Consider the following 23,733-nt stretch of genomic DNA (forward strand, 5'->3'; position numbering starts at 1 on the left):
CCAGCAGCCCAGCCTGGTTTTCCAGCCTTCCCCAGGGGTGGGATACTTTCCATGAATAATGGAAATGAATAATTTCCATGGATACCCCCACCCCACACACACAGAGCCTCCTCAGCCCTGCAGAGCCCACACAGCTCCAGAATGGGCTGGAGTGGAATCCTCTCATTTAATTTCTGTCAGAGTAAGAGGTAAGAGCTGCTCAGGCTGGGCTAAATTCAATCCATCCACACCCTGAGCACCCCCTGGCTGCAGCAGCTCTGCTCCTCACAAACACCAGCAGCAGACACAGATCATCACAAGGAGTTGTGCTTTTTATTGAATCCATTGAATGTGCAATTAAACCAGATATTTATTCATCAATATAGTTCTGGACACAGACACGATAATGTTTACATCATTTACTCTGAAATATAAGTTACTGTGTGCTGCTGTCACCTGGACTGGCAGAGGGAAGGGAGGAACAAATAAATTCACAAGATCCTACACAAAAATGAGAGGGAGCCACCACTGGGACTCACAAGAGCATCACAACACACCAGCACTGCCAGAGGAGCAGAATGGAGTGCCTGGAACACTCCAACTGCTGTGAGCACGCTGAGGACAACAGGACCTGGAAGGACATGGGCACCCTCCTTCCCTGGGAACACCCCCTGCATACCCTGCTAGCCCTTACAGTGGGTCTGCTCGAGGTTAGGAAGCTACACTGACTAACATCTGCTAAATGGCTTTGATTTCATGCCCCACCACACTGAGGTATGTTCCAGGAACCTTCTGGAAGGAGTGGAGCCCAGGGGAGCAGCCTCAGCATCTCCCCGAGGCCACAGGAGCAGGGGAAGGAGCGTGGAGCAAAGGTTTGATACATTCCTTTATTTCAGTGCAAAAACATGGCAACACACATCTCCTGCACCTGCAGAGCTTGGCTTCCTCTCTGTCTCTAAGGAGGAATTTCAACCTTTGGTAACATGGCAGGAAAAAGGGATACAATGAGGCTGGAGGATACCAAAGCTGCCAACTACAGAACTCAGGAAGAGCTGGAGGCTGGAACCAGCATTGCTAAAAGTGTTGTTGGATTATCAACAAGGTTTGATGCCTTAAATACTGGATTTGGAAATTTTCTTCTACTCTGATCAACACTTCCCTGCCCTCTTGCAGTGCCCAATCCCACCAGGATATAAATGAAGAGGGTGCAGCATCCAGGCACTGCTGGAGCTCAGTCTGTGGGCTCAGAGCTCACTGAGGGCTGGGGTGGCACCACAAAAAGCCTTCACCTGACCAGGATCACACAGAGCAGTGCTTCAGCATCCCTCCACCAGACTGGCAGGTTTATTAGAAGCCAGGATCTCTTTCCTACTGCAGGAATGCTGGACACAAGTGAGGGTCAGCCCCAAAGCTCCCAGGACATTCCCCCTGCTCACCCCAAAATACAGAGACAGAAGCACAGGGCTCCAGGAGACACTTCCACGTGACATCAGGGTATGAAAGACAAGGAATAAAGAATAAAGTATTGCACTACACATGCAGGTTCCACATGGGGCTCTGGGGATCAGGGGAGCATTTCACTTTGTCCAGAAGAGTAAAGATCCCAGTGTTTGTTCTCCAGGTTGGTCACTTTTCCAGCTGTTGATCTTGCACTTGGTCCACCTTCAGTCTAGGGTAGGGACTCTTGCAAAAGAAGCCAAATCCATCAGGAAAGCATCATGCACATGTATAAAGCATCAAGCACACACTGGAACCCACTCACATGGAGCCAGGATAGATAGTTTGGTGTGAGTTTCCCCAGCACAGGTACTGCCCTACATGATTAGAAAGTCATTCTCTAGGAGATGCCACTGTCCCACTGGGCTCAACTACTCCCTGTGGCACCTATGGGGAAAGAGTAGGACATCCTTCTCTCAGACAGCAGACACAAGAAACCAAAATTCCAGATTTTTTAACTCAAGCAGAATCTCTTTTGATTTACTTAAATTAAAGAAAGGTAAAATTTGGCCCAATATCTCATGGATACTTTAAAAGTTAAGGATAAATTCAGAAAAGCAGAGGATTCAGGCATGCAGGTTCCCAAACTGTCAGGAGCTCCCCCCTCCCAAATTGCTCTAAGAACTGATCAGATACAGCTCTGACAATACAGAGGGGCCAACAAGGAGAGCAGATCCACCCCACTGCAGGCTCATTTCTGAGCAGAAAAGGAGAATTCAAGCACTGCTTTAAAATAAAAGTACTTACGTTCCTTCTTCTCTCAGAAGAGCCAAGAACTTCTTCACCCGATACTCAGGATCCATCTAAACACCAAACAGATCCCCATTAGTGCCAAAAAGGAAAGCACAGAATCAGGAATGTCCTGAGCTGGACAGGACCCACAAGGATCATCCAGTCCAACCCCTGGCCCTGCACAGACACCCCAAAAATCCCCCCAGGGCATCCCTGAGAGCTCCACAGACCAGTGAGGGGAAACCTTAGGAAAGTCATCACAAGCAGGAAATAACAAAGGTCCAGCCAGAGAGTTCTGCTAAAACCCAGTGTGACCTGACACAGTGAGACAAATCTCTTGTCATCCTTAGAAAATCTGCTCTAAAGCCAGCAGCTGGAATTCAAACTGGCCAAGGCCAGTGTTCTGTTCCCAAATGGAAGATGCTGCCTCTCACCCCTCTGAGTCCATAACTGAGTCCATAACCTGCACTGGCTCCTGGGGAGACACAGCATTTACCTGCACACACAGCTGCCTGTCCAAAAGAATACAGCTGGCAGCTGAAAACAATTCCAATTTGAAAACTTGAAAACTCAAACTTGATCAAATTGCTTATTAAAAATGCAGGCACAAACTCCAGAGGCTGATCTGCTCAGGAAGGAGCAGCAGGGTCAGGACTCCTGGACACAGCCTCTGGTGCTCTGGGAAACAGAAATGCTGCTGCCAAACTTGGGGGGAGATTCTCTGGAACAGAGCTCAGAGAGGTGACAAGAACATGGATGGTGCAGCATCCCCAGGACATCCAGGACCCTCCAGAAACAAAGGAACTGAAGGGAGGTTGTTAATCTTCAGTCCAGAGAAGAAGATCCTCCACCAATGAGCCCCCCTGAAAACCTGCCATGAACCCCAAACCCTCAGCACATCCAGGTGCAGTGTTTGGTTTAAAATAAAGCAAGCAATATTCTCTGGTGATCTTTCAAAGTTGCCAGTTATGAAAGTTAAGATACATTAAAGACAAGCAGCTTAGATTAAGTTTTATTTATACTGATTAAGTTTTATTTATGCTAAACAGAAGTTACCAAATCAGGAATGCCTGGAGGTGCCAGAAGGGGCTTTTGGGAACATTTCCTGACTCATCCAGGCTCAGGAGGAGACTTTGGCTTTGGGAGTGCTGCCAGCAAGGTCCAAGAGCAACAACACAGGGAGAGGAAGCAGGAGGAACCATGGAGAAAACACCCAGCAGCAGCCAGGGCAGGGTGAAGCCAAGGTGGCACCCAAGAGCACTGGAGGTGGCCCTGTCCTGCAGCCAAGGGCACTGCAAACACCTGGGGATTCACATGGCAAACCCTGAGTGGACCCAGAGACCAAAGGCTTTGTTTGAACAAGAACAGAACCATTCCAGGATACTCAGTGTACACAAAGGATGTGACACAAAACACAAGGAGCTGGACACTGAAGAAAGCAAAGAACTGCAATAACAGAGTCTGGGGGAAATTAGGCTGCCAGAAATTGTGGGGTTACACATCTCATAAACAAGGTGACAATTCACCCAGGGCACCAGAGCAGTCCAGGTATCCCAAGAAAGGATTTTGATATTGAGGGTCTGGTTCTCTGTGACTTAGTGTGAAACACACTGGCAGTGATGTGACCAGCTCAGGAATCCCTGCAGGGAGCTGAGGGTGGGGTCACTGCTTTAACAAAGCAAAACCCACCACTAGATTCAGAGGAAGACAAAACTTGCACATTTTTTACAAAGAATTCAGTCACCTGGCATCTAATCAGCTGAATTCTGAGAAATTTCATCCATCCCTTGGAATTCTTAAGTGATTTCAGATTGAAATCTCCCTCTGAAAAGCTGTGGTACAGCTCAGTGAAAACAAGATGCAGTGCTGCATTTCCTACCCAGTGCAATTGTGCTTTCCTGACAGGGCCTGGCAGATCCCAGCTCTCTGTGGGTTCAGTGCTCACATCCCAGCTCTGCTCCCTGAGAGCCTGCCCTGCTCTCCTGTATTTATAGCAGTTCAGCAGATGGAGTCATGGAAACACCTCAGACCTTTTGGAATAGAACTGCTTCATATTTAGCTGCCATATGCTGCTACCTCTGCTGTTACACAACCACCTGAAGCCAGTGCCAGAGCAGGACCCACCCTGCTGCCAGCCCTGCATGGGCAGCAAAGGGACACCTTCAGTGGCCCTGGGGACAGTGGCAGCAGCACTTCATGTGTGATGCTCAGTGTGTTAGAAAGGGCACATATTGTGGTGTTGTGAGGTCCCCAGGATGAGGTGAGAGATGAGAATTGACTCCAAGTTCTCAGAAGGCTGATATTATTATATTATATTATATTATATTATATTATATTATATTATATTATATTATATTATATTATATTATATTATATTATATTATATTATATTATATTATATTACATTATATTACATTACATCACATTATATCACATTATATCACATTATATCACATCACATTATATTATATTAATCATATCATTATATAATGATTATATAATCATTATATGATTATATAATCATACAATATATTATTACATTATATTATATATTATTAATATAATATATTATATTATTATAATATAATAACATTATAATACAATATAATATAATAATATTATATTGTATTAAAATATTATTATATTATAATACAATATAATACAGCATATTATGTATAGCATACATAATATGCTATATTATATTGTATTATATTTTAAAACGATACTAAAGAAAGGAGAAAGGAGACATCAGAAGGCTGGAAAAGAATGAGAATAAAAACCTGTGACAGACTCAGAGAGTCTGACCCAGCTGGCTGTGATTGGCCATTAATTCAAAACAATTCACATGCTGGGTAAACAATTCTCCAAATCACATTCCAGAGGAGCAAAACATGGAGAAGCTGAGGCTTCCCAGCTTCCCAGGAGAAGGAGAAATCCTGGCAAAGGGATTTTTGATAAAATATCAGAGTGACAGGCACAGTCCCAGCTGTCTCCTCCCAGCCTGGCTGCTCCTGCACTCACCTACACAGCCATGGTCTGCTGGATTGACACCCAAGAGGAGCTTGGCTGCACAGCCTCAGCAGAGTGAGGACTCTGGGTCACAGCAGCATGGAACATTCTCAGGGGGAAGGGACCCACAGGGATCGTCCAGCCCAGCCCCTGGAACTGCACAGACACTCCAAAATCCCATCCCTGGGAGTGGTGTCCAAGCTCTCCTGGAGCTCTGGCAGCCTCAGGGATGGGACCATTCCCTGCCCAGCACCCTCTGGGGGAAGAACCTTTCCCTGATATTCAACCTAAATCCCCCATGCCCAGCTCCAGCCATTCCCTGGCTCCTGTCCCTGTCCCAGAGCAGAGATGGGAGCTGCAGCCCCACTGAGCTCTGCCCTCACTCTGCTCCAGCTGAACAAGTGACCTCAGCTGCTCCTCCTATGGCCCTGCCAGACCCTTCCCCACCCTCAGCTCCCTCCTTTGGACAGTCCCTAATTCCTTTCTATCCCCATGACATTGTGGTGCCCAGAAGTGTCCCCCAGGAACAGAACAGGCACAGGGGCCAGGCTGGGGACAGGGCTGGCTCAGCACTGCCACCTCACAACTGCCATGATTTACAGAACCTCCAAACCTGCAGCTTTGAAAAGAGCCAGCACTTCAGGAGAAAGCAGCACAAGAGCACATCCTGAGGCAGAAGAAGGGAGCCATTGTCAGGGCTCAGGGAGCAGGGCAGAGCCCAGCAGCCCCTGAAGGGCAGCACCCCTTAAATCCATTTCATACATGTGAGCAATGACTTACTGACTTGCCTCCAGGTATGGAATTAAAAGCCAAGGAAGAAGAGGAAAAAGTAATCTAGATAAATGACTTTATTCCCTGAGGTGACATGCAGTCAGAGCATATCCTCAGAGCTGAGCAAGTTTTAACAGAATTGTGAGGAGTGAACAGAGGGGTACACGACTCTGAGCTCTCAGCTACAAGTCTCTTCACTTCTGCCCTGCCTCTGAGAGGGAGATCTGAGAACAGCTCACTCAGCTGCACTAAATCCATTTGATGGGAGCAGAGGGGGGGCTGGGGGAGCACTGGGATGTCAGGGGAGGATTAGGGCTGCACCCTCAGCCCGTGTCAGCATGAGCAGGAGCTTGCTGGCTGGCTCCAGGCATGGGTGCTGCTGCGGGGGAGGGCTCCGAGCTGCATAGTTCTACCCTCTGCAATTATTTTCTTTAAAGTGCTGAAAGTGGTAAATAAAGAGAAGAGCAGCTGAAGAGCCTGACAGATTTATCTTCTTCAGGGAAAGAGCACATACACCTGTACAGGCACCTTCTTCTTTAAAAAAAAAACCAACCAAAAACCTGAGGTGATTGCTATCTGCAATCTTAACATGCTGGGTGGAGAAAAGAAATTCCATGAAAGGTGAGTTAATCCAACCCCTCCCATAGCCAGATGCTCTGTAAGTGCAGCTCTGAACAGCCCATGGGCACGAGGGGGGGATTTCAAGATCTCTGTGGACCGAGCTGTGGTGATTTCTTTGTTCTGAACATTTCCCCTCACTGCAACTCTTTTCCCAATGAAACCAATGCAAAGGCTGCCACCAACACCAGGGCAGGAGTGCTCTAGGAGCCTAGAGCCATTCCTACCTGTAAGGACATTTCTATCAGCATCAGCAGCTTCTTGATCCCAATCCACACTGGCTTCCCTTTGACGTTCTGGGCAATCGTGCTGCGCTCCTTGTCTTTGAAGTTACCCAGGAGCTGGGGGGAAAATCAGTTTAAAAAATCAACAACAGGAGGCTGAGAGTAGCAATAATGGTACCTACCTTGGGACAAAGGCAATGGGAAGCTGGAAGCATTTACAAGCTGAGAGGGGAAATTTGTTGCAATGTATCTTAGTCAAGGCAAAACACAGAAAAAAAAATTCTTTAATTCCCCCATGGTTTTTTCCATAATATCCCTTATCCAACAGTTAGTGCTGTGCCTTTATGCTGCACTCCAGGTCTTCTCCAGACCAGGGTCTAGAAGGAAACAATGGTTCAAGCCACAGGGAGTTTCCACACCTGCTGCAGGAGTGTCTCTGTGCCTCAGGAGTGTCTCAGTGTCTCTGTGTCTCTCAGGCTTTGGTGACACCACCACTGGGACAAGTTTGCCAGTGGCACCAAAGATTTGCCTGTTCAGTTTATTTTAACAGCCTTCAGTACTCACTACAACTCCCACTAGGACACAGAATAAGGGGGCAGTGAAGGCAGGAATTTATAAAGAACTTGTAATTCCTCAGCACCAAACACCTTCAGTTGATGCTGTTCCAATCCACCAGAGCAGCCTCTGGGCACATTCAGTTTAAGTGCCCCAATTATACTCATTACCCACTTCCCTGCCCTTAGAATGCTTCAATCCAGACCACAAACCCTTCCCCAGACTTACTGTTCCCTAATTTTACCTTCATTTCATTCATTAAAAAGCAAATTTAAAGCCTCAGAGCTGCTCTGTTATGACACGATGACAAGCGGGATGGCGTTACCAGACACAGCTACTGCAAAATCCCTCAGGTTTGGAGTCTTTTGTCATCCTTGAACTTTTGCTCACCTCTAAAGCCTCCATGAGCTGCTCCCCTGTGGCAATGTTGGGCACGTGGATGGTGGTGCTGAAGGCATTCAGCATCTCCATCTCCTGCAGGACGTCCTTGCGGCTCGTGGTGCCGATGATGAGGAGCTTGCGACCCTGGCCAGGCAAAGGAGCCACAGTCAGCAAAGGAAAACCTGCAGAGAACCAGCCTGGGGAAGGTTCAGCTAACCACAAATGATAAATGGCCATTTAAAAACCCACTTCAAACAAAATTAATGGGATTAAATGTGTCAGTAATTGAAGGGGCCAAGAGCAGCCACAGGAGACGGGATCAGCTCTCGGAGCAATGCCACCAACAGGGTCCAAGAATTGTGGTGCACAAAGCCCCACCACACTCACAGCTCCTTCTGAAACCAGCATTATAAATAGCTGGATCCTCATTAAATTTAAAAGCCTGAGCAAACTCCCACTCCCAAAAGCTGAATTACAAATGACTTCTCAGGGGAACAGCCAGTCTTTAGGGATCTGTGGGTACAGTAAATTCCCTGCTCCTGCACAGGCAGTTCCAGTGGGTTTCCAGCTCAGGCTGTTGAGCAGAGGCTGCTGGGAGTCCCTGAGTTCCCCCTGCAGCTGTCCAGGCCAGTCCCACTGTCCTGCAGGCTCCAATTCCCAATGCAGAGTGCACAGAGTCAGCCCAGGCACTAACAGGGTTTATAAATAACAGAGCAAATTGTGGAAAACATCAGCTGCAAATGCAAATCCACTGCTGTTTGTTCACCTTGCAGAGCCCTTCCCACTGCTATTTGAATTCCCCTGGGCAGGGTTTGGACACTGATCAATACTGGCTGATAGCAGGAGCTGCTGGGATTGTCAGGCAGGATTATCAGCCCCTTTTCTGTCCCAGTGCACAGGGACCCCATGGGCTGGGAGGGCCTGGCTGGACAAGGACCCCCCTCAAAAAGTTTGGTGAGGCTCCAGGAGTGAAGGAAATGTCCAGTGCCCACCTAGAGGTGGCCAAGGACCCCCCTCTTTTGCTGTCCAAAGTTTGGTGAGGCTCCAGGAGTGAAGGGAATGTCAGTGCCCACCTGGAGGTGGCCAAGGACCCCCCTCTTTTGCTGTTCAAAGTTTGGCTGAAGCTCCAGGAGTGAAGGGAATGTGCCCACCTCAAGGGTGCTGCCCTGGGCACTGCCCAGGCTCCCCAAACAGCTTCACTGCCACACAGCTGAGGTACCAGGGCACAGAGGAAGCCAAGGACAGACTCCTGACCAGGACTGAGACCTCCAAAACACAGAACAACCCCTCCTGCAAGGGCTGGAACACCCAGACCCATCTGCTTCTCCTAAAAACTTGTTCATTACTGAATGAAACTCTCAAAATCCTGAACAGCTTGGGCAAGGGGCTGTGTTAATAACAGTTTCCCATGAAAGATGAGCATTTAAGAGGGGAAAAAACTGCTCAGCTGCACCCAGGCAGTGTCTGTTCCCCAAATATAGCTCCCAGCATGTGTACAGAGCCTGGCACACTGATCAGGCATCAATCAAGGGATAACTACTTCAGAGAGGCTGCCTGAGGGATGCTGCCCTCATACATTAATGAAATCTGTGCCTGATTACAACAAAAATGGAATTTAGCTTGGAGTTTCACCAGGAAAGGACACAGGCAGCACAGGAACGCCACAGTGAGGGGAGTTTTACCTGCTGGCACTTCAGGTGTCCATGAGTGATGTCACTGTCAGCCTTTCCTTGCCCAATGACACATTCCTCCTCCCAGGACAGCTGCCCACCCTCTGGACTCACCCAAAATAAATTCCCTCAAGGATCAGTTCAGGGCCAACCTGGGCAGTGGCACCCTGAGCCAGCTGGACCCAAAGGCAGCAGGGCAGGGGGAGGTGGCTGCACACACAGAAAGGGCTCTAAAGCCCTGTGACACTGAGGGAAGCACTGGCATTGCTCCCTGTGGGAATTCTGTGGGAACAGCAGCTCAGTCTCACTCTGTGTGTCACCCCTGGGATGGATTTAGAACAAGAAAAGAGCAAAACAGGATCATCATTCTGCCATGTGGATCCAGGAGCTCCTTCCTGTTCCAAATACAGCTTCAAATCCATCATTTCTTGGGAAGGGAAGGGCCTGGGGACACCTCAGAGCCCCTTCCAGTGCCTGAAGGGGCTCCAGGAGAGCTGGGGAGGGACTGGGGACAAGGGGGAACAGCTCCCACTGCCAGAGGGCAGGGATGGGTGGGATATTGGGATCAATTGTTCCCTGGCAGGGTGGCACAGGGTGCCCAGAGCAGCTGGGGCTGCCCCTGCCTCCCTGGCAGTGCCCAAGGCCAGGCTGGGCAGGGTTGGAGCAGCCTGGGGCAGGGGAAGGTGTCCCTGGGGGTGGCACTGGATGGGCTTTAAGGTCCCTTCCAACCCAAACCATTCCATGTTTCTGTGATTCTGTTTAGTTGGAGAAATCAGAGAAAGGTCAGAAATAGGGAATAACTTCCCAAAATAGATCCTTGGTAAAAACAGAGAGGTTTATAAATTCATAGCTGGTGTAGAGGGGATGAGGGAGAGGCTGCTGCTCATCATTACAGAAACCAGGGAGCACAGGAAGGAATCTCAACCATCAAATAAACTGAACCCAAGGGTGTTTGCTCCCACCAACAGCTCAGCTGGACTCAAGCACGCACAGTGCTAAGAATGGAAAGGCTTAACAAGGTTGAAAAGCACCAGGATGAGATTCCAGAGGGCAGATCCATCAGCAATTTTTAGATAGCTCTGTTAAAATCTATTCCCAGGTCCCTGAACCACTGACGTGGATGGGAGCTCCTCAGAACAGATGGCTACTCCTCAAAAGTGCCTCAAATTTTTAACAGCTTCACCCAAAAGATCCTGATTTTTCCCTGTTTTTCCTCAAAAGAAGCCATGCCTTCAACTCCCTGCTTTCAACCTGACCCCTGGAAAGCAGCCACAGTGACCTGAGAGGGCAGCAGTCCCTCGAGCTCCTCCAGCTTTCAGACAACCCAACAAACAAGTGAGAGCCCCCAGGGCAGCACTGCCTGCCCCAGGAATTATGGAGGCAGCAGGAAAAGCCAGCAGAGTGAAAAAGCTGCCCTCACCCAGCTCCTGAGCACTGATTTCCTGGGATTTGTTCCTGTTGCAGGATCCCAGGATGGCTCAGGCTGCAGGGTCATCCCAGAGCACACAGCACAGGCTTCATGTGCTGATGATGCAGTCCCATTTTCAGGAAAATTCACTTTTTCCATCCTTCATTTCTACAGCAGCCATGGTGAAGGCAATGTGCCACGTGTTCAGCCCACAGAAAAATCAGGATTCAAGCCAAACTCCCAAAAATCAGGCAGAACATGGCAGTCAATTACCAAGGAAGGAGGAGGAACAGCTTGAGATCATTTGGGGTCAGATTCACAACCACAGCAGCTCCAGCCCAGTTCTTCCATCACCAGAGATCACACACAGGCACAGCCTTAGACCTGCACTCATCCTGCCCATTTTTAGGCAAAATGCCCCAGTTTGGAGCCCAAGGTCCCTCTGTGCTTCTAGAAGAAGATGAGCCCTCTGCTGCAGGGGTTTTACCTCACTGAAGGATGTCCTCATGCACACAACTGTGGGCCTTGAAGAAGCCTCTGGAACCAACTAAATTTTCCAGGACAGATATCTCCAGCATTCCTAGCAGCCATTGCCAGCAGCAGCACATCCCTGCCCAGGGGGAACCAGACCATGACACAGTTACAGACCCTCCTGTGAGCAGCCTCAACACTCAGTGCAGCCCCCAAGTACAGAATTTCAGTAAATCCAGCCAGCCCCAGGCCAGGGGAGCCTGAGCTCTGCTGGAACCAGGCCCTGGTGACACTGAGGTGCCTCTGTCACCCACCAGCTGCTCAGGACCCTTGGACAGCTTTATCCTTGTGTTTGGGGTCTTGGGAATTCCTCACATGCAAAGGGGGAAACACAATTCCCCAGGTTTGTGCACATAAAGTAACATCACTGGTTACTGGAATTGCTTCCAGTTCAGTCAGACTGATGTGGGATCAGGAATGCATCTGGGATTGCATCAAACAAGGAAATTATTTCCCTGTAACCTTCAAAGCCTCCAGTATCCCAGTGAGAAAAGGGGCTGGGGAGCAGTGGAAGGGCAGCCCCAGGAGAGGGTCTCCCTTCAAGAAGGGTTGGGGGCTCTGGGAGTGATGGAAGGACATCCCCAGGTGTGAATCTGACTTTGAAAGTGGGGCTGGGGGCTCTGGGGGCCCTGGAAGGGCAGCCCAGGAGTGGATGTCCCCTGGAGGGAAGGGGCAGGGGGCTCAAGGGACAGTGGAAGGGCAGCCCCAGGAGTGGATGTCCCCTGGAGGGAAGGGGCAGGGGGCTCAAGGGACAGTGGAAGGGCAGCCCCAGGAGTGGATGTCCCCTGGAGGGAAGGGGCAGGGGGCTCAAGGGACAGTGGAAGGGCAGCCCCAGGAGAGGGTTTCCCTTCAAGAAGAAGGATTGGGGGCTCTGGGAGTGATGGAAGGGCAGCCCCAGGCGTGAATCTGACTTTGCAAGTGGAGATGGGGGCTCAAGGAGTGATGGAAGGGCAACCCCAGGATTGGGTTCCCTTGGAGGGAAGGGGCTGAGGGCTCTGGGGGCAGTGGAAGGGCAGCCCCACGAGTGGGTCTCCCTTCAAGAAAAAGGGTTGGGGGCTCTGGGAGCAGTGGAAGGACATCCCCAGGCGTGAATCTGACTTTGAAAGTGGGGCTGGGGGCTCTGGGAGTGATGGAAGGGCAGCCCTGAGGGCAGTGGGTGTCCCCTGGAAGGAAGGGGATAGAGGCTCAAGGGGCAGCCCCAGGAGTGGGTGTCCCCTGGAAGGAAGGGGCCCAAGGGGCAGCCCCAAGGGCAGGGGGTGTCCCCTGGAAGGGGACAGGGGCCCAAGGGGCAGCCCCAAGGGCAGGGGGTGTCCCCTGGAAGGAAGGGGACAGAGGCTCAAGGGGCAGCCCCAGGACTGGGTGTCCCCTGGAAGGAAGGGGCCCAAGGGGCAGCCCCAGGACTGGGTGTCCCCTGGAGGGAAGGGGCCCAAGGGCAGCCCCAGGAGTGGGTGTCCCTGGAAGGAAGGGGACAGGGGCCCAAGGGGCAGCCCCAGGGGCAGGGGTGTCCCCTGGAGGGAAGGGGCTCAAGGAGCAGCCCCAAGGGCAGGGGGTGTCCCGTGGAGGGAAGGGACAGGGGCCCAAGGGGCAGCCCCAGGACTGGGTGTCCCCTGGAAGGAAGGGGATAGAGGCTTAAGGGGCAGCCCCAGGAGTGGGTGTCCCCTGGAAGGAAGGGGACAGGGGCCCTGGAAGGGCAGCCCCAGGACTGGGTGTCCCCTGGAAGGAAGGGGCCCAAGGGGCAGCCCCAAGGGCAGGGGGTGTTCCCTGGAAGGAAGGGGCCCAAGGGGCAGCCCCAGGAGTGGGTGTCCCCTGGAAGGAAGGGGATAGAGGCTCAAGGGGCAGCCCCAAGCACAGGGGTGTCCCCTGGAGGGAAGGGGACAGGGGCCCAAGGAGCAGCCCCAGGACTGGGTGTCCCCTGGAGGGAAGGGGCCCAAGGGCAGCCCCAGGGGCAGGGGTGTCCCCTGGAGGGCTCCTTGCCCAGGCAGACATTCCCCGAGCCTGCCCAGCCCGCTGGGGCTCGCTGGGGATGCCGAGGTCCCTCCCTCCCTCCCTCCTGGCAGGCGATTGTTGGGAAGCAGCAGGGAGGCACATGTGAAACCTCGCCGGGGCTGGGCCCGGCCTCCAGGCCCCGTGTGACTCTGCATGTAGATGAAGCAGCCGGGGCTTTGGGAGCTGCTGCTGCTCAGTTCTCAGGGAAGGCTTTTTCTGCTGCTTGGCTCCCTGCTGAGACAGCCCTTTTCAGCCTTTCCATCCCCCAGTCCCTGCTCCTGCACAACACAGGCAAACTTGATTGAATTAAAGACCCAGGAGAACGTGGTTTATTTTCTTCTCTTCAAGGCATTTCAGAAAAGATTTTTAATTGGTTTAAAAAAAAGATGCTGAACAAAATGCAATGGTTTTCAGCCCTCTTGATGCAGCAGTAACAGATAGCACTATTTAACACTGCTGAGTGGAACCACAAGCAGGAGCTGTGACTGGCAATTTAAAGCAAGCTCAGAGTGGTTTCTAGTTTATTTAAAGTCTAAAGTGTTTACCCTCAAAAGAAAACCAGAACCTTCAAGTGTTTGCCCTTCCCACACCATGTTCCAATAATCCAGCCTGGGAGGAAGAGTGGAGCCTGGGAGGCAGCTTCAATTCAACAGAGACACGCACCTCGATGCATAATTAATAACATTTCATCCCAGAAATGCTGCTCTTCCACACAGAGCCTGCAGTGACTGCAGGGAGCTGCTTGCACATCAAGAATATCCCTGCAAGTGACGTTGACACCCCAGTGAATTCATAATCTGGGCCACAGCAGTGGTGACAGGACAAGGGGGAACAGCTCCAGATATTGGAAGGAAATTCTTCCATTCTCTGGAATGGAACTCCCAGAGAAGCCCTGGATCCCTGGAAGGGCAGGGGGTGGAATGAGATGGGCTCTAAGGGCCCTCCCAACCCAAAGGTTCTTTGAAATCAGCTCAGTATTTCGGGTGCCCCCTGTGAGTGAAGCCAAGGGTAACAGGTATTGTCTGCCCAGCATCCTGCCAAGGATTCCTCTCAGCACATCACTTTTACAAGGAATGATGCTAAACCATGATCCCAGTCCCACAGAAATCCAAGGGGCTTTGAGCCCATGCAGGTCAGTGCCACTGATGCTGCCTGTATCTGCACCTCAAATTCCAGCAACCCCTGGGATCAGCCATTCCCTCCAAAAAAACTGCTCCTCAAGGCATCCTGTAATCTCAGAATGGATTTGGAAGGTGTTGATTAACCCTCAGGATTATTTCCATCATGGGTTCCTTACTTGAGTTCAAAAGCCCCAAAGAGTTTCTGTGCCCAAATCCAACCTTTTTAACAGGAAAGGCCTTTCCTGCCCAACTCTATTTCTCACACACAGCTTTGGGTTTTTAAATGCCCAAGATCCCCACATGCCATGGCTATCCCAGAGAATTCACTACAAACACACCAGGAAGAGCCAGAACTGCCAGAGCAGGACAGCCCAAAGTCCTGATTCCCAAAAAGCCAACACTGGACACTTAAAAAAGAAAAAAGAACCCCACATGATCAATCAACCAGTGACATTTCCTCAGCAAACTCACTCCCTACCCTCCAACAATTTATGGCTTAAGTCACCATAATATTGGCTGTCAAGGCAGAGTCTCCCAGCCCCCAGGGCATTTCAAACCCTGCTGAGCACAAATCTCTGCAACAAGTGCAAACTTGGCAAATATCTGTGAGCTGCAGCCTGTGTCCCGCTCTTGGGAGCCCCAGGTGGTACCCAAAGGGCAGGAAAAGCTGAAAAAGCTGCCCTCACCCAGCTCCTGAGCACTGCTTTGCTGGGATTTGTTGCTGTTGCAGGATCCCAGGATGGCTCAGGCTGCAGGGTCATCCCAGAGCACACAGCACAGGGTTCATGTACTGATGATGCAGTCCCATTTTCAGAAAAATTCACTTTTTCCATCCTTCATTTCTACAGCAGCCATGGTGAAGGCAATGTGCCACGTGTTCAGCCCACAGAAAATCAGGATTCAAGCCAAACTCCCAAAATTCAGGCAGAACATGGCAGTCAATTACCAAGGAAGGAGGAGGAACAGCTTGAGATCATTTGGTGGCAGATTCACAACCACAGCAGCTCCAGCCCAGTTCTTCCATCACCAGAGATCACACACAGGCACAGCCTTAGACCTGCACTCATCCTGTCCGTTTTTAGGTAAAATGCCCCAATTTGGAGCCCAGGATCCCTGTGTGCTGCCAGGGGGACAGAACAGAGGTGTGTGTCCTGCCCTTCTGCCTCCTAGAAGAGGGATGAGCCCAGAGCTGAGCCCTCTGCTGCAGGGTTTTACCTGACTGAAGGATGTCCTCCTGCAGCCCAGCAGCTGCACACATCCACGATGCAATGGGCAAATGGACAATTCAATACTTTAAGTTCCTTTGAAATCAAGTTCTGTTTTCCCTACTGATTTTTGGGAACAGCCATGTCCTGGCACCGATTACAGGAGATGAGGGGACCAGGAATGGCTGTGCTGCTGCACACAGGCAGCTGCTCTGCTCCAAGCATGTGATAAAATTTGGATGCTGTTGTGTTACAGGCTTCACATGGCCTAGAAAGCTCGCTGGGAAAATCTTTGTTCTCCCAGGCTGACACTCACACAGGCCTGTGGCATCACAATTTAGTTCAAAGTCCTGGATTTGAAAGGTCTTTTCACCAAAGTCTCTAATGAAAACAACACTCACACACTCCTGTGCCAGTATATTAAACATGACAAAAAACTGACTTCACCCAGACTGAGCTTCTCTGTTTTTTCCTGACACCAACTTTCAAGGTGTTCCTGTTAGGATGTTATTTATTTATTCATGCAGATCTCTCACACACAGAGCAGAAAGGCAGTGAAGGACAGAAAAATAGCAAACAAGAAAGGAGGCTCAGCCTGCCTGTCTCACCCAGCACAAGCTGCAGAGCCCTCAGCACTTGTGATGCTCTTAAATCTCATGGAGCCACAAAGTGCTAACAGACAGGATCAGCACGAGAGACAAGATCTAAAGCTTCCCTCAATCACTGTAATTAACACCTGATCATTTCAAGTTAAGAACAAATTAAACCCCTGACAAGCACAATCACAGATTACACAGAAATTGATCTATAAATAGGGAGGGAGCACGTGGCTGAGCCAGGGCTGGATCTGGCCTGAACTCAGCTCCTCAGAGGGCACAGCTGGCACAACTCAGCTTTACATGGTGAAGGTTAAACTGCTTTCCTTAGTCAGTGTTTTTAGGACTAACTGCAGAAGATACAGCCCCCAGTAATTAGATATTTCAAACTGAATCCCTTGTGGTTATCCTAGAAATGTCCAAGTGAATGAGGAGCAGCAGGCTGAGATTAAGGTGGCTGACTCAGACAAAGCATTAACAGCACTGGCAGCTCTGAGGCAGCCACAGAGCTCCCAGTGTCCATCCCTGCAGGAACAGGGACAGGGACAGGGACAGCTCCCAGTGTCCATTCCTGCAGGGTCAGGGACAGGGACAGCTCCCAGTGCCCATTTCTGCAGGAACAGGGACAGGGACAGCTCCCAGTGTCCATTCCTGCAGGGTCAGGGACAGGGACAGCTCCCACTGCCCATTCCTGCAGGAACAGGGACAGGGACAGCTCCCAGTGTCCATTCCTGCAGGGACAGGGACAGGGACAGCTCCCAGTGTCCATTCCTGCAGGAACAGGGACAGGGACAGCTCCCACTGCCCATCCCTGCAGGAACAGGGACAGGGACAGGAACAGGGACAGCTCCCAATGTCCATTCCTACAGGGACAGGGACAGCTCCCAGTGTCCATCCCTGCAGGGACAGGGACAGCTCCCAGTGTCCCATCCCTGCCTTACCTGAGGAGGGGCTTTCTTCAGCAGCACCAGAAGGGCTTGCAAAACCAGGTTGGAAAATCGAGGTCCAATTGGGACATAATCTGAAAGGAAAAACTCGTTTTAATATCCATGGAGCAGGTGCACATTTAATCCACTTCACTGTAACAAAACCAGTCCAATGCCCCTGAAGTAAATGGTTCCAGATAATTTCCAGTTTGCAATGTTTCAATATTGCAGATGCATCAATATTTCTGCAGCAGCCAGCACAGCTCTCCCTCCCCCTGACTCACCTAAAAGTCGCTCAATGTCATCCACAACAACACAGCTGAGCTGGGACTTGTAGGCATCATCAAAGATCTGAAAAACAGTGAAATATCTCAGGGCTAAACCTCAGCCACAGGACTGGGACAGCCACAGCTGGGCCTGCTGATGTGGGTTCAGCTGAACACAGCAGCACTGAGAGGAATAATCTGAGAATGAAACAGGTGGGTAATGAGAGATCAGGCTCCCTGCAGGCAATAAAACACTGCCATCTCCACAAATCTGGTTTATTTATTCATTTACTCCCCGCTCTTGGCAACAAGCAGCTGCCCTGAGGCTCACTAGAAGCCAGGGAGAAAGCAGCACCATTCCAGTGTTTTAGGAGCTGGGGCAGCACTGATAATGTGACACACACACCCACAGAGAACCTGCCCAGCTGTAGCAGAGCTGTGGAGCTTTTCTCCTCAGGCCATTGGGCACTGTCAGAAGAGCCCTGCAGGGAGCAGGGACTGCCTCAGGGCTGGATCTCACCCCACTCACCCTTCCTGGAGCAGCACAGGGCCCTGCACAGCTCTGGGTGGGAGCAGGAGGCAGCACTGAGGGCAGCAGTGCTGCTGCAGCCCTGCCTCCAGCAAACCCTGATTCCAGTGAACCCAAAGGCTCCTTTTGGAATCCAAGTCCCAAACTGGATCTTCACTGCTTCTCCTAAGAACTTTCCTTCCCTTACAAACTCTACAGGCCTGCACCAATGTGATCAGAGTTCAGTTCACATTCAGTACCATTTCCAGGGCATGAAAATGTTCAAGTCATTCACATTCCCTGGGTGCCCAGGTTGTTAAACCTCACGTTTAAATAAAAATCCCACATCAGAACAGGTCCCAGTCCCACTCAGGCAGGATCTGCCCTCCCCAGGTGCAGCCCTAAGCCCTTCCTGGCTCCCCCTGCAGAGGCAGAGCTCCAGCCCTGCTCACCCCAGATCTGTTCTGCTGCAGTTTGCCAGGATCTCACAGCAGAACTGAGAACTGAAACCTTCCCTGAGACACTCAGTGCCACAAAAACATTGTGACAGGAGTCTGGTGTGACAGGACACAGGGAATGGCTTCAAACTGCCAGAGGGCAGGGTTAGGTGGGATATTGGGATGGAATCCTTCCCTGGGAGGGTGGGCAGGCCCTGGCACAGGGTGCCCAGAGCAGCTGGGGCTGCCCCTGCATCCCTGGCAGTGCCCAAGGCCAGGTTGGACATTGGGGCTTGGAGCAGCCTGGGACAGTGGAAGGTGTCCCTGCCATGGCAGGGGTGAAACTGGATGGGCTTTAAGGCCCTCCCAACCCAATCCATTCTACAATTCTGTGATACATTCAATTTTATAAATAAATATATGCAGGATTTCCAGCCCTAGAGAGAGCAGAAAACACCATGCCAAAGGTAATTCACCTTTCACTGCAGGAGAGAACCCAGAACTGGGCTGTCACCCAGCTCAGGCACAGGGGGTGACACACACATACCTTCTTCATGGCCTGGCACTTGGCTGTTTCAGAAAACCCAATCATCTTATCAGGAGAGCAGATCTTGATAAAGGGGAAGTTGGATTCCTCTGCTATTTTTGCTGCTAAAGCAGTCTTCCCACTGTGGGGAGGGCCTGAAGCAAAGGACAAACAAGGAATAAACAAGGGAGAAAGCAGCTCTGACAATGCTCAGTGTGAATGATACCAAGGGTATGTTTAGAATTCCATCCAGAGGCATCTGCAGTGTGAAATGAATGTTTTTCCTGCTTGCAGAAGGAACACATTAACTCCTGCTGCAACCCAATCCTCCACATGAAGGCAATTAATGGAACTGCTTGAGCTTATGCAGAATGATTTACCATGACACAAAATAGGACATTACACTTTCTGTAGGAGCAGCCATGGCACCAAAATGTGTTTAGGATAAATTTCTTGAGCTTATGCCCTCAGTATGATCTCTGCTGGCACTCTGGCAAACAAGCCAGCAGCAGGCACACCAGGGAAACACTGGCAAAGACAATTTGATATTTGCCTGAATTCACACCAGGATAATTCAGAGACCAAAGACACACCTGAATCCATGCAGCCAACATGAATCAGTTGGGAGGGACAGAAGAAATTGCTGGGCACTAACACAAGGAATTACTCAGGGTTAACTCCAAAGCTACAGAAGTAATGCATCTTTTTAGTCTTTAGGAAAAGAAAAAGGGAAGAGATAAATTACAAATTCTATTCCAATATAACAAATTCTCCTCCAAAACCTGTAACACAGATACTGGAACCAGTTTGCAATACCTGAATACTCTCCTTAGGCAGTAACTGGATAGTGGATACACAGTCTGCATAGAGGGAATCCACCTTTAACTGACAGAAACACCCAAATGTGGCTCTTTGAACTCAGCTAATTGCACTGATGAGCTCTCCAGTGACTCCAAAGAGAATTTAGAAAACTGACTCAGCTAGAGACATCTCCACTGTAAAACAGCCAAATTCAGGTTACTCACTGGGTACATTTGGGTAATTCACTGGGTACATTTTGATTATTTACTGGGTACATTTGGGTTATTCACTGGGCACATTTTGGTTATTCACTGGGTACATTTGGGTTATTTAGTGGGACATTTGGGTTATTCACTGGGCACATTTGGGTTCTTCACTGGGTACATTTTGATTATTTACTGGGCACATTTTGGTTATTCACTGGGTACATTTGGGTTATTTAGTGGGACATTTGGGTTATTCACTGGGTACATTTGGGTTATTTAGTGGGTACATTTGGGTTATTCACTGGGTACATTTTTGTTCTTCACTGGGCACATTTGGGTTGTTCACTGGGTACATTTTGATTTTTTACTGGGTACATTTTGGTTCTTCCCTGGGTACATTTGGGTTATTTAGTGGGCACATTTGGGTTATTCACTGGGCACATTTGGGTTATTCACTGGGTACATTCCCTTCTCCCTTGTTCCAAGCACAGGCTCCCTTTGGCTGAGCAGTTCTAACACCCAAAGCAATTTCACCCAAACTCAAACTCAAAGAGCCCAGTCCCATTTCTCCCCCAGGGTGTTTCCTGCAGGTGCAGGATGTCAGAGGTGAGCAGGAGCAGTCTCCAGAGGCAGGGCCAGGTGTTCCTGCCCCAGCTGTACCTTCCAGCAGCACGCTGACCAGGGGAGTGCGGTCGCTGTTCTTGGTCTGCTGCACCAGCAGCTCCCCATCATCCAACACCCTGGTCACTGGGTCCCCCCACTTGATGATGCCATTCATGATGTAGCTGGCATAGTCCTCCTGGTTGGTTCCAAATGCCTGTAGAAGAGAGGGAACACTTCTTTTACCAAAGAATTTTTCATCCCATCAGAGAAAGCACGAAATAATTAAACAAAAATGAGCAGGAGCAAGGCTCTGGGAGATGCTGAAGTGAGACAGTCACAGCCCCTGGTGACTCACAGCATTCCAGCTCAGAGGGCTGAACACAGGTGGAGACCAGGCATGTTCAGAATCATCTTTTCATAAGCCCTCACAAGCAGTTCTAGTCAGTGCAAGTTGCCAGTGGGATCTCACTCCACACTGTGTGGAGACAATTCTCAGAAATGAGGCTTAAACCTCCTCCTACAGCCCAGGGTAAAGCTGTCATTCCAGCTCCAAGAACTTCACCCCAGCTGATGGTCAGGTCAGTCCCCATCCCTGCCTTCACCTGTGTGAATTCTCTCTCCCAGAAGACACCCAAAATTCCCTGGCATCCTGTGCACTGACATCCTTCCAAATGCCCCCTGCAGATCTCCACTGGTGACCTCTGTTTTTATGTCCCCAGGAACTGAAGTGGCCTAAAAGGGAAAGCTGTGACAAGGAGAAGAAAGCCCAGCTGTTCTTTATCTGTTCTGGGCAGCAACAGAGAGCTCAGAGCTCCTCACCTCCACAACACAGGACATGCCAGCCCATGGGTGACCACTGTGTGACCCCAAAGGAAGTGTCCCTCCCATCTGACTGCTCTGGTGGCTGTTCCTGCAGCCCCACAGTCCCCACTCACTGGTTTGATGTCGTTCTCCAAGGATGCAAAGAAGTCTCCTCTGGTCACTCGCAGGCTCTCTGCCTTCTCCATGTCCACCTCCACTTTGTTGCTGGCCTAGAGAGGCAATAAAGGCCACACTGAGGTCCAGCAGCACCACCCAGCTCCCCTCAGCCTCTCCCCACAGCCCCAGCACTGTGGGGTCAATAATAAAAATCCTTCTGTGGGGGTATTTGCCCCACAGGGCAGCTGTCCCACCCCACTGGGTCACCATGGTATTTTCTGAAAAATCCCTTTGCCTGGATTTTTCTCCTGAGATGATGAGAAGCCTCAGAAAAGAAATGCAAACAATAATTATCTGATTGCTTGGAATGTGGTTTGGAGGTTGCTGACCAACAGGTGCCTTTTGATTGGTCTGATGTGAATTGTTTTTAATTAATGGCCAATCCCAGTCCAGCTGTGTCTGACTCTGGTCAGTCACAAGATTTTATTATAATTCATTCTTGTCTAGCCTTCTGATGTCTCCTTTCTCTTTCTTTAGTATAGTTTTAGTATAGCATTTTCATATAATATCATATAATATATAATTTCATATAATTTCATATAATATAATTTTGTATAATTTCATATAATATGATATAATACATAATATAATATAATTTCACATATAATATAATATAATATAATATAATATAATATAATATAATATAATATAATATAATATAATATAATAATAAATCAGCCTTCTGAGAACTTGGGAGTCAATTCTCATCTCTCCTCTTGTCCTGGGGACCCTCACAAACACCACTGGGTGATGCTGAAGTGCAGAGGAGCTCTGTGACCCCCATTTCAGAGAAGCCACCCCAGCTCAAACAGGGCTGGAGCTCTGGCCCACTCTTGCTGTGCTGCAGAGCAGGAGCCAGTGAGGCTGTTCAAACTTCTAGAACTCACTGGGATTACACAGGTACCCTTTGGAGCTGGGAACTAAGACAAATAAATTACATTTAACCCTCAGAGATGTGTCTCAGACATTCCCATCCAGCAGGGACCTGTAAGAACAGGGTGCACCAGAGCATGGGAAGGAAAAATAACAATAAAAATACTGACATGGGGCTTGTCTAGAGGAGCAGCAAATGCAGCCCCTAAACAGCAAGCACAGGAGCCCAGCCTGGGCAATCCTGCTGTGCCAGACACACCTGCAGCCAGAGCATGGCTGAAATGAGAATCCCTCCTCCCAAAAACACCCACCAAGCACAAACACACATGCCAAATAAACAGCTGAGGGGATCTTTAGTACAGGTGATCACTTTTCTACTTTGCAGAGGGAGATGAAGGGACCTGAAACACTCAATAAACTCCTGAAGTTGTGTGTGCACCTAAAACCAGGGGGGCTCTTACCTCCCCAGCCTTTAATGAGCTCATGTTTTAATTTTTCACACACACACTTTGAGAGAGAATCACAAGAGTTGAAATGATTCAGAAGACAATGCCCCTTCATTTTCCTTCATTTGTGCTCTTGCTTCTCACAGGTGCTTCTGAAAACTAGGTCAGGCCTGTGATGTATATTTTAAGTTTTCAGTACTTGCAGGAAAGAATAAAGTATTTAACTGCTCCATTTAGCCAAAAGCAATTTCAGAATAAAGAACATTACCCAAAATTACTATGTCAAAGTGTCTGAAAAGCAAAACAACACGTGGCCACTTGCATACATTACTGAGATGTGGATCACAAAGCACCCCAGAGGAGGGGACTGCTCTTTCACATTTGCACATTGCCATCTCCCCTTTTCCCACATGATTTCTGGGCACAACAGGGAATAGATCAAAACACCAGCACTCCCCAAACTCGCCCAAAACTCCAGCACTGAGAAAACATCAACTATAAGCAAAATTAATTATTTAAGGAAAATCTTTCGCCTGCAAAGGGAAGAATCCAGAAGTGCTGGTTTGTTGGTTTTTGGGGTTTTTTTGAGACAGAGCACAAGAAAATGAGAAAGTGATGATGTTTGTGGTTTTCTGCTATATGAAACAGTAACTTGTCAAGTATTATGGTTATACAAGACTAATTAGCAGGAACAGTAATTTTTCCTTCAGATAGAGCACTCCCAGGAGACACAAATGTCTAAGCAGCAAATGATTTCTCACTTAAATGAAAGTGTGATTTGCTCTCCTCACATTTGAGGCTGAGCAGATTTTTACAGTCCCTGTGCTGTGGGATTGATGTCCAGGGCTTCTCCCTGCAGGAGCTGTCCCCAGTCCTGCCA

General features: G+C 49.6%; 1 protein-coding gene across 2 annotated transcripts in view; it reads right to left on the bottom strand.

Annotated features, from left to right (window-relative positions):
- Nucleotides 1-290: 290 nt before the first annotated feature.
- Nucleotides 291-23,733, bottom strand: part of NSF (N-ethylmaleimide sensitive factor, vesicle fusing ATPase) — an 88,166-nt gene continuing 64,723 nt past the window's right edge. The window contains exons 13-21 of one of the 2 annotated variants that reach the window (XM_054649710.2): nt 21,492-21,587; nt 20,614-20,770; nt 18,968-19,101; nt 17,494-17,560; nt 17,225-17,304; nt 7,776-7,910; nt 6,834-6,947; nt 2,224-2,279; nt 291-1,662 (exon numbers count right to left, since the gene is read on the bottom strand). In XM_054649710.2, coding sequence (XP_054505685.1) covers nt 1,644-1,662; nt 2,224-2,279; nt 6,834-6,947; nt 7,776-7,910; nt 17,225-17,304; nt 17,494-17,560; nt 18,968-19,101; nt 20,614-20,770; nt 21,492-21,587 — 858 coding nt within the window. In that variant the 3' untranslated portion in view covers nt 291-1,643. Of the gene's footprint in view, nt 1,864-2,223; nt 2,280-6,833; nt 6,948-7,775; nt 7,911-17,224; nt 17,305-17,493; nt 17,561-18,967; nt 19,102-20,613; nt 20,771-21,491; nt 21,588-23,733 lie in introns of both variants that reach the window. The other variant, XM_054649711.2, reaches the window with a different exon arrangement.

This window comes from Agelaius phoeniceus, chromosome 26, assembly GCF_051311805.1.
Source record: "Agelaius phoeniceus isolate bAgePho1 chromosome 26, bAgePho1.hap1, whole genome shotgun sequence".
NCBI lineage: Eukaryota > Metazoa > Chordata > Aves > Passeriformes > Icteridae > Agelaius > Agelaius phoeniceus.